At 38.9% G+C, this 13,886-nt stretch overlaps 1 protein-coding gene across 2 annotated transcripts in view; it reads left to right on the plus strand.

Annotated features, from left to right (window-relative positions):
* RPS6KA5 (ribosomal protein S6 kinase A5) overlaps positions 1–13,886 on the plus strand; it is an 81,632-nt gene that overhangs the window by 48,757 nt on the left and 18,989 nt on the right. For both annotated transcript variants that reach the window (XM_071557673.1, XM_071557675.1), the window contains 5 exons: positions 4,711–4,861; positions 6,045–6,206; positions 7,432–7,557; positions 8,268–8,401; positions 11,610–11,703. In XM_071557673.1, the coding sequence (XP_071413774.1) occupies positions 4,711–4,861; positions 6,045–6,206; positions 7,432–7,557; positions 8,268–8,401; positions 11,610–11,703 (667 nt within the window). The remainder of the gene's footprint in view (positions 1–4,710; positions 4,862–6,044; positions 6,207–7,431; positions 7,558–8,267; positions 8,402–11,609; positions 11,704–13,886) is intronic.

Below are 13,886 nucleotides of genomic sequence, written 5' to 3' on the forward strand. Positions count from 1 at the left end.
GTATCCATCAACCTCAAAAGTATTTCAGAATGAAAGCCACTGGCCTGTGTAAGTGCAGCTTGCATGGAGTCTGCTTGTACAGCATGGCCTTCTCTGCAGTGGGCTCTGAGAGTGTCACAGATGGAAGATACCCCTCAATATAAAACTTACCAGATGGGAAACAATCTGGGAGGTTCCTGAAGTGTATGGAATGTAACTTCCTGACACAGCTGGTGAGCAAGCCAACTGGGGAAGGTGCCCCACTGGGCCTGCTGTTTGAGAACAGAGAAGGACTGGTGGGTGGTGTGATGGCTGGGGGCTCTCTTGGGCAAAATGGTCGTGAAATAGGAGGTTTTGATGCTTGGAAAGATAAGAAGTGGGATCAGAAAAGTCACTACCTTTGACTTCTGGAGGGCAGGCTTTGGCCTGTTTAGGAGACTGAGAGTCCATTCCAAGGCAGTCTTGAAGGGCAAAGGAATCCAGGAAGGCTGGACATTCTAACAGAAAAAAAGAAGTCTTAAAGGTGCAGGAGTAGGTCATCCCCATGGGCCAAAAAACCAGCTGGTGAGGAAGAAGTTTGGGGTTGTTTAGTCTGGAGAAAAGGAGGTTCTGAGGGGACCTTATCACTCTCTACAACTACCTGAACTGAGGTTCTAGCCAGGTGGGGGTTGATCTCCTCTCCCAGGTAACAGGTGACAGGATGAGAGGGAATGACCTCAGGTTTCATCCAGGTAAGTTTAGGTTGGATATTAGTGAAAATGTCTTCACTGAAATGGTGGTCAGACATTGGAATAGACTGCAGAGGGAGGTGATAGAGGCACCATCCCGGGAGGTATTTGATAGAGGTGCAGATGTGGCACTTAAGGATATAGTTTAGTGGTGGGCTTGACAGTGCTGGGTTAACAGCTGGACTTGATGCTCTTTTCCAACCTAAAAATTACACGATTCCATATTCATAGCTTGCTTTTCACATAGCTAAATACCATTTCATTGTTAATTCTGCCTATAAAAAGAAATTATTTAAAACAATAATCTTGGTAAAAGGCAGGAGTTGCTGATGCCATTGCCACAGAATTTTCCATTAGGTAGAGTGGAGGGGGTCTGGGTCTGGAGCATCTCTCTTATGGGGAGAGACTGCAGAATTGGGGCCTGTTTAGTCTGGAGAAGAGAAGACCGAGAGGGGATCTCACTAATGCCTATCAGTGTCTCAGTGGTGGGTACCAAGAGGGTGGTGCCAGACTTCTTTCAGTGATGCCCAGTGACAGGACAAGGAGCCGTGTCAATAAACTGAGACACAAGGAGTTTCACCTCAAAATGAGGAAGAAGTTTCCACTGAGGGTGGCAGAGCACTGGAACAGGCTGCCCAGTTAGGTTAAGGAGTCTCCCTCTCTGGAGACATTCAGAACCGACCTGGATATGTTCCTGTGTCACCTGCTCTAGGGGACCCTGCTGTGATTGGACTAGCTGAACACCAGAGGTCCCTTCCAACCCTAACAATTCCGTGATTCAGTGAAAATCATGTTATACAAAACTATTATTGGCCAAACATGTATGCTAAATTATTCTGATAGATGCAATCTTTATAGGGGATTCCTTCCCCAAGAATTTAAGGAGCAGTTTCTACATAAAGAGCAGAATGTCAAGTAACATGAGAAGTTATTTTATAAACTGTCTCAGCTTCATCTGGGACTTTCTGTTCAATTCCCACGTCCGTGGTATGACCAACTGCAGTTTTCAGGCTGACTGACGACATGCAATATGTCTCTAGAAATTTGCAATTAGAAGGATGAGACACACTAGTGTTGTTGCTGTGGAAGCACTTCTTTTGGCTAAGAATTTTCTGGTAACTTTGTTGTGCCAGATTCTTTCCACTGCTTTTGTTTGTTTCACTCTCCTTTTCTTGTGTGAAAGTTTATATTTGTGTTAGAAGCCTGAGACACTGGCAAGATTCTGACTGCTAACACTTATCAACATCACTCATTGTACTAATTTATTTCACTTTGTTACCCATATTACCAGTTATCCCAATTTAGCATCTTTTTTCAGTGAAATTTAAAATTTATCTGACTTGGCCATCTGTAATCTCTGACATTTTTTAGATAGAAAAATGCTCTAGAATTTCTCTTTTTCTTTCGAAGGTTGTCCCTGATTGCTTCAGAAATAAGTTTTAAAAAAATACTGACTAAAGGTGTTTTTCCACCTTCTGAGAGCCCAAAGTGAACTTGCCTCTTTCCAGGATCTTTGTTGCGTAACTTTCTGATTCTTTCATCAGAGAGACTGATAAATAGATTTCCTCAGTAATTTTCAAGATAGAAGGACATTGTAGATTTCATCTGTCCTCCTGTAGATAAAGTAATTTTTTTTATTAAGGTGTCCTGTCTTGCAACAGGAAGGTTTTCTTACTTCCTTACCTCCTTCCTCTTTCTGAAACTGGATGCTTTCTGAAGAGACTGAATCCTTACTTCTGCACCACTCCTGCAGTGTAAGAATCTTGTTGTTTAGTGATGTTTAAATTTGATATTAACATCCCTAATTAAGAAGTCATTTGACAATATTGGGCTTTCTTCTGCATATCTGTATAGTGAAGTGTGTCCAGAAGTTGAAGAGAAGGCTTGTGGTTGCTGTTACTTCTGCTAGTAGTGGCTGTGATGTAGATCCTTATTGCAGATCATCCATATATTGTTTAAAGAAACAATCCTGGACTTCTACACCACTTTAAAGCTCAGACTGTATTTTCCTAACTCATTTCAGTGTTACTTAAACCAAGAGGTTAGCTTGCTTTGTCTTTGTGTTTGCTTGCAGTTGGATACTAAGTCAGCAGAAGCTAACCCTGGGATATGTGCATTTTGAACTTGGCTTTGTCCTTCCACTCTGCCAGGACAGGATTATTTTGGGAAACAGTTTGCTTAAGTCTATTTTTGGACTAATCCAAGAAGCTACATATTTCAAGACAAAAATTTTCCCATGGGATAACTGACTCTAAGGGCATGTCATGCAGTAACTTTAAACAAAATTCAAGTGCAGTGATTGACTTAAGCTCTGTCAGAAACATAACAGTTGAGATTTTAGTGTTGTCACAAACTCATGTAACTTCAGCCTCGCAGTCTCTCATAGCTTGAAAATCTTTGTCTGTGTTTAGTGGAGGTGCTCTAAGTCCTTCTGTGTATCACATTTCCTGAAGTTACCATGGTGAGAGTACGCACAGAGCTGTACATATACTGAGCTGGACATGAGCCAGCAATGTGCCCTGGTGCCAAAGGCAGCAAATGGTATCCTGGGATGTATTAGACAGAGTATCACAGGTTGAGGGATGTGGTCTTTCCTCGAAACTCAGCACTTGTGAGGCTGCACCTGGAAAACTGGTTCCACTTCTGGTATCCCTAGTACACAACAGTGATGGACATATTGGAGAGACTCTACCAAAGGGCCACTGAGAAGATTTAAGGTACTGAAGCATAGGAGGGAAGACTGAGAAAGCTGGAACTCTTCCACCTGGGGAAGGCTTAGGGAGATCTCATCAATGCCTGAAGGGAACATGCAGCGAAGAGAGAGCCTGGCTCTTTTTCTTGGTGCTCAGTGACAGGACCAGAGGTAGAGGTCACATATTGAAACACAGAAGGTTCCCTCTGAGCATCAGGAAACGCCTTTTTACTGTGAGTGTGACTGAGCACTGACACAGGCTGCCCAAGGCAGGTGGTGGACTCTCTCTCCTTGGAGTTACTCCAAAGGCTTCTGGACGTGATGGTAAACAATTGCCGGAGCAGAGAGGCACTGGACCAGATGACCTCCAGAGGTCCCTTTCCTAACTCTTCTGTGATTCTCTATGCTAAAAGGTTTTGTGTGTCTCTGTTTTAAACCTGTTGATGTATCTTTGGATGTGTTACCTCTGTGTGTGTGTTCTCAATTTTCCTTTAGAGCTTCAGTATTTCCACTTGAAGTAACTGGAGGAAAACTTACCTTCCGCTTTATATAAAACTGTGGGAACCATGCATATAAAAGAGAGGGACTTAAATGTGATGCTTAAGCTTAGGCATCCAAGATTTTGAACTTCTGCTACCATTACTTTGTGGCTTCTAGTTCTTGTATTGAAAAAGACAGCGAGGTCCCTGTCTGCCTTCTCTTTACTGTTTTGAGGGAAACATTATGCCCAGCCCCCTTGAGTTATCTTTTCACTAAGCTGGGCAGTCCTAGTCTTTTCTAAACCTTCCTATAAAGCACATTCTGTATTTCTGGTTAGTCATATTGCTGTTCTCTGAAAGTTTTAAAGCTATTGTGCCTCCTTTTGAGACTAGGGCATGAGCACTGCACACAAGATAGAGGGTGCAGGCAAACCTCCAGTGGTCCAAATGTGGGAGTTTTTTCTTTATTTTTTAGTAATTTTTAATATTGGAATTGTTTTTGTTTTGACTGCTGTTAGGCATCAGGCTGATTTCTTTGTGTAGCGGAGAGATTTCTCTTAAATAGTAAACTCAGTATGAGAAATGAGCAGTGTTTCTCTTTTGTGGATTGAGTTACATAATTTATCTCCTGCAGAATTTGCTTTTCATAGCTGCCATTCCTTCAACCTTTCTTTATTTAAAAATCGTTTGGTTTCACATTTGCGAACCTCCTGCCTTTGGGTACAATAGAACTTCAGGTGAACTATTAGATTCTACTATTAGTATGGTAACTCTTTGATTAACACTCAACATGTTAAGTAATTACCAAATTCTTATTTTGTTTGTTTTACAGGAGAATATTAAAAAGTGAGCCTCCTTACCCACAAGAAATGAGTGCTCTGTCTAAAGATATCATTCAGCAGCTTTTGATGAAAGACCCCAAGAAGAGGTTGGGTTGTGGTCCCACTGATGCTGATGAAATCAAGCAGCATCCCTTCTTCCAGGTAGAGCAAACAGCAAAACTCATCAGATGCCAGTTACTGTACATTAGTGACTGAAATCCAAGACTAAGGAAATTCTGTTGTTTTATTAACAGAATAGCTTAGAGGCATGTTAATTGCAGGAATAATTATATTGAAGTTAGTAAGAATATCCATGTGTTCATGTATATGGATTTTGTGTGTATTAGAAGGGCATGATAGATTTTTAATATGTTCTCTGTCTAAGTTACTTGAAGCAGCCCAAAGACACACTGCCTAACCACGAGGTTTAATGCAAACCACTGAAATTGTGTTTGTGTTGTCTCTTGGTTTGGGTTGGGTTTTTTCTCAAGGAAGTTTGCCACTACCGTTGTTGGTAAAATCTCAATATTGATAAAATTCACCAAACTCCTCTATTTTCCTTGGCTTAATTAAATGTTAAATCTTGTTTAGTAAATTTTAATTGTGTTCAGATTTCAGTGTATTAACATTTGCTTTCGAACAGTGGCGAAGGTTGGATTTGTGTACATCTGTACTGTTGCATCCATTGCAGTTAAAAATCTATGCTTTCTTTGAATAAACTAAGTAATGTATTTATGGTTCTTCTGAAGTTAGAGTTACAGAGAGTTAAACTTCCCCTGTTCACTGTTTACCTTGGAAGATACATTTTGTCCTCATACAACACTTTCTAATCTTGATTTTATTTCAGTTCCACTCTTTTACAATAACAGGGCAATTTCCTCATAACTGCTGTACCAATACTTCCTCTTTCTGGCCTTGCATTCAGTAAGAATTCCTAGGCTTGTGCTCTCGGGGCTCTGGAAGCTGCCATTTGTAACTAAGCATAGAAATTGGCATCCAAAAGTTAAGGATACTGCGTGCATGCACTGCGGCTTACAGAAATATAAATGCTCTTAATTCTGAAACAGAGGAAGAAATTCAAGGGCCATCACTAACTGTTTGGCTCATCTCCACTGTAAAATTTAATTATGTTGAAATTTTTTTAAATTGAATTCTGTGTACATAGAAATAAGTATGATACTTCTTGGCTTTACCTAAGCAGATTAGTGGGGCATAATTTGAATGTTTTTCATCTGCCTGTGGAAAATAGAATTAGGATTGTGTTTCTGAACAAGTCTGTCTTTCCAATATCTCTTTCTGTTAACTTTTCATTTGATTCAGACTTACTTTCCTGGTTTTTGTTTAGAATATGAACTGGGATGATTTAGCTGCCAAAAAAATACCAGCTCCATTCAAACCAGTAATCAGAGATGAATTGGATGTCAGTAATTTTGCAGAAGAGTTTACGGAAATGGATCCGACATACTCTCCTGCAGCAACCCCTCAGACTTCAGAAAGAATATTTCAGGTATTTTAAGAACTCACGTTAATTTTATAAAAAATAATTATTGAACAATTTCCCATGTATTAAGAGCTTTTTTTTCCTCCTACCTTTTAAGTTCTTGGAATTAACTGTGTAATTTCCAGTCCCAGTTCCCAAGGCTTTTTGTTCAACAATTGCAAAATGAGTGAGAAGGGTGGGACCAGTCCTACTGCAAATATAAAATTCCTTGTCTCTCCATTCTTGGCTCAATGTTCTGCATGCTGGATTAAAGTCAGCCTGTTCTTGTTTCTTCTTCATACCTTACGAGTCTTGTGGTCTTGACTCCATCAGTCTGGGCTACCAGCTTCAACAACAGCAATGCAGTTTGCCCATTTCCACATAATGCACTAGTTGAAGTGTTCCTTTGGAAAGTGGAAGCTACTTGCAGAGTTAGAAGTAGGTCTTCCATGTTTTGAAGGTGTGCTCTAATTAGCAGACTGCTATATAGAGATGAGTAACAAAGCTTTTCTCATCATCTCCTTCATGCGGTTAAAGAATGATCCCTTCTCAGACTGCACGGGCTGGATGTCAAGTGGGTAGAAACAGCTCATGTGCAGTCAGCTTGGTACCAAAGCTGCAGAGGTGAACAACAGTGTGCATTGCTTTTTCTTCTCCCTCTCCTTGTGCTTTGTTGCTTTTTATTATCTGTTTTTGAGCAGCTAATCCTTAGTGTACAGGAATGTAGCATCATATTTGGAAAGTTGTTAGATTTGTAGTGACTGTAGCAAGCAATTTATGCATGTCATAATCCCATCTGATTCACACTGTGGTGATAGTCACAGCTGTGCCTGTTATACTCCAACTGGGCACATCATTGATATGAAGCTTGTATTGTTGAGCCATTTAAAATGGTTTGGTGCTTACATCCCAGGTGTCCTGGGAAGCTGGCTAGTTTGAACTATGAGCCTTTATCCCTGTTGCAAAACAATTGAAGCTGAGCCAGATTAGCATTAATTACTGGAGTTCTTGTGGTATTATTGTTTTATCTCTAACTGTGAAAAAACATAAATTATTCCCAGAAGGTACCCATTTGTGTTGAACAGAGTAATATCTAACCATTAATGAGACAGTTACGGTTTCTGTACTGTGATATGAAAACTCTGATTTCTTTGAAAACTTCTTCTGAAACTTCTAATGTTTCATGTGCATTATGATAGTTAATGTGCAGCAATATCGAGCCATACCCTTTTCTGATGTTTTAATTTCATAGGGATATTCTTTCGTTGCACCTTCTATTTTGTTTAAACGCAATGCAGCTACTGTAGATCCTCTTCAGTTTTATATGGGGGATGAGCGACCTGGAACTGCAACTATTGCCAGAAGTGCTATGATGAAGGTAATAACAATATCAAGAACTAAATTAATTTTGTATATCTTGGAGCTGTGTGTAACTTCCCAAGTAGCAATCACAAGCTAGGCAGCAGATTACAAAATAGTCATAATTGATTTATCAGTTCTCTGTAATGGCTCCTCAGATGATCCAAGCATTGAACTTGCATGTGATACTACTAAGTGGTTGCAGTTTAATCTGAAAAATGAGATGATTGTCTGGTTTTCCAGAATAGTAATAGTAATAATAATTTGGTTCCCGGTAACTCTTGCTCGGCCAATCATTGTAGATAATTTTGAAATTAATTATGTCAGAATTCCCTCTATGATATATTCACCCAAAAGAGTGTATAGTTGTGTGAAGCCTTATAGGAACACATGGTATCCTGCTGTCTTCAAACGAGCACGAAGTTCTGTGGACAAATGTATGTATGACCATGTTTGATCCTGTTTGAATATTTTGTATCTTCAGCTATTGTAGTAGTAATGATTTATTTAGTGATTATGTTTGTTTAATGTAACACAAGCTTTACTCTTTGATTGTTGGAATAATGTTTATGCGTTTTATTAAATAGAAGTTAAGATAAAATATTTTGTTAACAACAGAGCTCTTTTACAATTTAAATGTAGATGAAAAATTCTCACAAAACTTTACTCTTTGTCTTTGTGTATACTAAAAGTATTCTGCAAAACTAAATACAGACAGTTTCCTAACAGGACTCTCCATTTTATCATCATTATGAACTGGATCTGAAAGAGAAACCATTGGGAGAAGGAAGTTTTTCCATTTGTCGAAAGTGCTTACACAAGAAAACTAGCCAAGAGTATGCAGTAAAAATAATTAGCAAAAGGTATAAATATTCTATAAGACAATAAAAATATTTTCTTTGCTTACTGTCACCCATGGATTAGAATAATGTTAACTACATTTTTGGAAGTAGAAAAATAACTCTAAAATTATTTCCTGTTCTGTGAGTCTACAGAAACTTAATGTATCCTTATGACCTTTAAAAAATTCTGAGAGTCTTTTGAAACAAAATGTTGTTCTTATTGGGGAGGACACAAGAAGAAACCTAAAGTATACTTTTCTGGTTCCAAGTTGTACTCTACCTTTATTTCCCCTAACTGTGCTCCTAACAAAGTGAGGTATAAGGCTCTTAAGTCTGAAGATAGAAGTGAACTGAACGCAGGTTTACACTTGCACCCTTTCCTAAGCATCCCTTTTGATTGCCTAGGATACTTTTAAGAGGGATCTGTAGTGTGGGTTGCCTCAGATCTAATTAATTGTGTGTGTATGTATAAAATGGAATTAGACTATGGAGTTTTAAGTTGCATCTTGTTTCCTGAGTGTTCTGAAGAGAACACCACGACGGAGGCAGCTGACCTGCTTTGTACACGGCTGTCATCTGGTCCTTTTCCAGATGGATACCTCAGTTTCTGCCCAGATTGAAATAAAGATCAGGGATTCTTTGAGTAGCAAATGGATTTTTGCCTTCATTTTGCAGTGTTCATTAGTAAGTATGTCCTTAGGGTATTGTAGAATGCTGTCAGGAAAGGGAAAGTATAAATGTTGTGCTATCAGAATGATAGTTCACACTGATCTCTCTCCGAGATATTTGGCTGTACCTCTGTTTTTCCAGACTCTAGAAGGAGCTATCCCCCAGACTTAAGTGTTTCATCACATGCTGTTTGAAAAGGACAAATTCAGGAATAAGAAACCTAAGTGCAGGTGTCTGAGTCACTTTTCTGAGGTCTGCTAAATTAATGGAGGCCTGCCTAAAACTGTTAGTGGAGTCTACAGAGACTTGAATGACCTGACTCTAGAAGTGGGATTCAGTAACTTAAACATAGACATCTAGGTAGTGCCATTTTAGCATCTGTTGGTGTCTTCTCTGTCCTCCAGTTTCCATCAGTCTTGTGACTACTACCTTTTTGTAGATGTCTTCATGGCTGATGTCATCTCCCAGGCTCTCCTATGCTTAGGCCACTGAATCCTACTCTAGGTATGTATGTTACAGTGAATTAGTTCACCCTGTAAGAGTGATTAATTAGAGTTGCAGTCACTGTAATGAGACCTTAAACAAGTCGTATGCAGTAGACACCACCTACATTGAGTATTTTAATGTGGAAATCTCTGCTTTGTGTCTACACTCAAAACTTTTTCCTGTGGTAACTGCAGAGCTGTAGATTAGCACTCCCATCTCATCTTAATGTAGTGGATATTTTGTTTCTGGATAACAGTGAGCAAACTAGTATTGACTTTCCCCCTAGAACTAAACTTTTAGGAATTATGTCCCTAGATGATATTACCCATGGGTTCTTTTGCTCCTTCTCCTTCATCTTGGTAGATCAGGCTAAATGAAGGTAAGAAGTGGTCTCTATATAGAGATTTTTTTTTTAGGATTGCAGTCTGTGACTCAGGGTATGTTGATGAGGTATTTAGGGGTAGCAGTAAACCCACACTGAATAGTTGGACAAATACCAGCTTGAATAAAAAACTGTAAATAATATTGCTCTGAGGATCACATCAGTAAATCTTGTTACAAGGAAAAGTGTAATAGGGTTTCCAGCAACTTCAGAGTCAGTCTTTCACTCCTACTGACCAAATGTGCCCCAAAAGAGAATCTTACACCTAGGGAAACATTTTCATGGTAGTTGAGGTGAAAGCTCAGATGAAGAGTTCCTCTGTGGTGGTGCTTTGTTAGCAATGCTGAATCTGTCTCCAGCCAATTTGAGGTTTATCTGTATGTCTGAAGGCCACTGAAACAGTGGACCCCTGTAAACTTGCTTGGGTTACTGTTTTAGAACTTCTTGTTGGTTTTCATGAGTTGGTAACTATTTATAGAAGGCAAATAATCCAGAAAGTTCATGTACAAATTTCAAAGGTTCATGATACTGAAACTTTTGCATCTGTTTCCGAGGTCCACATCCTTCTGACAGTAGTTTAGAGGGAAAGACTATGTGAGTCAGGTTTTTAATTTCTTAAGGACCTGAAGCCACTTTCAGTGTAAACAACTTCGCCAGCAGAGATGCAGGTAAAACAGCTTGGTTTACTTGTTGATTGGGGCCAGTTCTGCACATGCTGTGCCTCATCTGAAAAATCCACTGTGCAGGCTGGAAGGGCACACCCACGTGGGGAGAGCCCTTCCCAAATCTTCGTTCGCGAAGCCGAACCACACACACACACTTGTTGATTATATGAAGACTGCAGGAAAGCAGAAACGTCTTGCACGTAATTCTCATCACAGTTCTTGTCCTAATTAGGGGGGAAAAAACAGCAACCAAAAATTAAGAACATGTGTGGTGATAGAGATTCTATCTGTGTTACCCATCAGGCCATTCTCTTAGTCAGTACAGGGTTAACCATTCTTTGAGAAAGTTTTGGCAACAATTTTCAGGCTTTATTTACCAAAATAAATCAGTGTATCTAACTAGTGGGAAAAAATGTTCTAGCCTGTCACCAATCACATAGTTTTTATGATTGCCATGTTTACAGTTTTTGGTTATAGATTTCAATGCTTGAAAGAGAATTTATGCCATGATTTTTGCTCTGGAGAAAGTCTCTTCTTATTTCTTCCATTTCAGAGTTTTACAGTGGCCTGTTTAGGGGTTTATTTGTGTAAATAAGTCCTCATATATAGATGATTTTACTCTTTTTTTCTAGTAGAGCTCATAGTTTCCATAACACTTTGGAAGTACTTGTCTCCTTTAAGAATGGAAACTAATTGGGCTAAGATAAAAGTGAACCAACAAATATTTATAGGAACAGAGGTGAAGTCAAATTTCCCTGGACTAAGGGAAAGAGGTTTGTTTTAGATAGAAAATATTCTATAATATCACATCAGCTTTTTCTATAGCAAGTTGTAGTTGCATTAAAAACACAGTTTGATTTTGGTGTGGTTTTTTAATATCCTAAGTTGCAGGGTTATGTGGAGAATTTTTCTCAGCTTACTTTGAGTATACCTTTAATCATGTTCAAGCAATTAAAAATAGGTCTAACACTTTGAATGTGCAATTTGTTAATAAAATTGGTACAAAATGACTGCTTAATTTTTCTAGAATGGAAGCCAACACCCAGCGAGAAATAACAGCTCTGAAACTCTGCGAAGGACACCCAAATGTAGTGAAGTTACATGAAGTTTTTCATGACCAGGTATTTTGAAGAAACTGTAATCAGCACCTGCCAAACACATTGCCATGTGCTTTCCCAAGAACTTTAAGGAGTTAAGCATACTGTAACTGTGGAGGCAGCCCTTTTACTGGGGCTTTTGTCTAGTCAGTATAGAAGATGAAGCAGAAGTTCTGCATTCAAGCAGTCTTGAAATTACTCAAATCAAAAAGCTATGCAGAAAAATTAGTCTTGGATTCTGTTTGTGGTTGTCTTTGTTTATCCTCATACAAAAACTGTACCATGGATATACTGTATCTATGACACTGAGGTGCCTAATCACCTTCCCTCCAGGGTTGTCATAAATTTTAAAATAGTATTTGTGAATTAATTTGGAATTTTGCATATAGCTAGCATGTTTTGTTTTTTTACAGTATTAGTAACTCAGTGGAGATAACCAAATAACTTGACCAAATTACCAAATGTGAAAGTACTGGATCCTATTTGAAAATATATTAAGATCGGTTTATTTAGATGCCTTAGTTGTCTTTTTCCTTACTGTGCTGCAGACTCCACAACATGTAAGAAACCATAATTTGGTCTGAATTGGAAGTTGGCCCTGGTTTGAGCCAGGGGGTTTGGACCAGATGTCCTGTAGAGCTTCCGTCTAACATAAACTACTCTGTGACTGTAGTCTGTGATTTTGTGATGGAAGATGGGGTCTCTTGCCTCTCCCCCTCTCCCAGTCTGTCCCCCTCGTGCTGTTTATAGAACGACCTGGAAAGAGCTCACGGTGAGCCCTTCATGACTGAGCTGAGAGGATGCAGTGTCTGTACTGTCATTTTTAATGTTAAGGAAGCTTTTTTTTGCATTTTTATACAGTGTGAGTACCTGAGTGTAGAACAAGACACTTTTTTCACTTTCTTTTGAGTAAAATGAATATACTCAGGAGTATCTAAGTGTTCTTCACAATGCTCTGCAACTGAACAGGCTACTCACAACCAGTCAAGTTCATTGCATTTTTAGTGACTCCAGGTAGCACCCAGGTGTTACCTTTCAGATTACTTGCACACAGTATACTGAAGACCAAAACAGATGAAATTTTTTATTTTCATCTTTCTGCAGTTTGTCTTAATAAAAAGAAGTTCCATTTTTTAACTTGCTCTGATACCAGTCTGATCAAATTCTACATTAGTAATTGAATCACAGAATATTGGGTTACAGTCTTTTGGTGAGCCAGAAGTTTTCTAGAGCAAAAATGTCTCTTTATCCTTTCCAACTTTCCTGTCAGCTATTCCCAACACATAAATGACTACTAGACACCTTACTTTTTCTAGGAAGTGTTATTGCTTTCTATCCACGTAGCTCTGCTTCTCTTCTTTGCTATCTAAATCTGTTTCTGTCTATTGCTTTGAACCTTTGAATGTCATTTTTAGACCTCTTCCCAGAACTTTTTTTGCTTTATTTGCAAATACTACTTTTGTTGCTGTCATTCAGGGGAAGGAAAGGCTGGAAGCCTTGGCATGGCTACATCAGTGCCCGTTGAGAATGCCGACCTCACTTCTCTGTTCTGAGCAGTCTGCTGTTTCTTTAATGGCAAGACATTTGAATTGCAGTTGACCATGTGCCAATGTTGTCTTACAATCAAGAAAGTCCCACCTTACTGATCATCTTGAAAAAAGCAACCTTCTAAAATAGCATTACTTTTTAATTTAAAAAAAGTTCTTTAATGTTTGGGGAGATGTCTGTTGTAATTCTAATAATGCAGTAGCTTTGGCCACTGCTCTGTAGGGGATAAAATCAGAAGTTGTAGATAATCCTTGATTTCACAGTAAAATTTCAGGGTGCTTTTAAAGGATTTAATTGACATTAAATAGTTAACTCCTTGTGTATACTAATGATATGTATCCCAACATCAGAACAGAGTTAAGTGGCAAAATTGTAGGTTTTTCCAGCTTTATATATTAGCCTAAATAAAAACATTTCTTCTCTCTACAAAGTTTACCCATTTAGCTGGTGGCATTGTGGTTTTTTTAAATAAATGGGTGGACATGGGGAAGACATTATCATTCTTCAATCTCAATGAGATTGATGGAAAAACGCATCCGAGATGCAACTTGGTGCCTGTTTTTGGCCTTCTAAATTACTACAAGCAGCAGAGTTACTTCTTCAAACGTTGAGAACCTGTCAGAATAGCACCCAGCTCCTGAATGAATGCTGGTTTGTAA

Source organism: Pithys albifrons, chromosome 6 (assembly GCF_047495875.1).
Source record: "Pithys albifrons albifrons isolate INPA30051 chromosome 6, PitAlb_v1, whole genome shotgun sequence".
Lineage (NCBI taxonomy): Eukaryota > Metazoa > Chordata > Aves > Passeriformes > Thamnophilidae > Pithys > Pithys albifrons.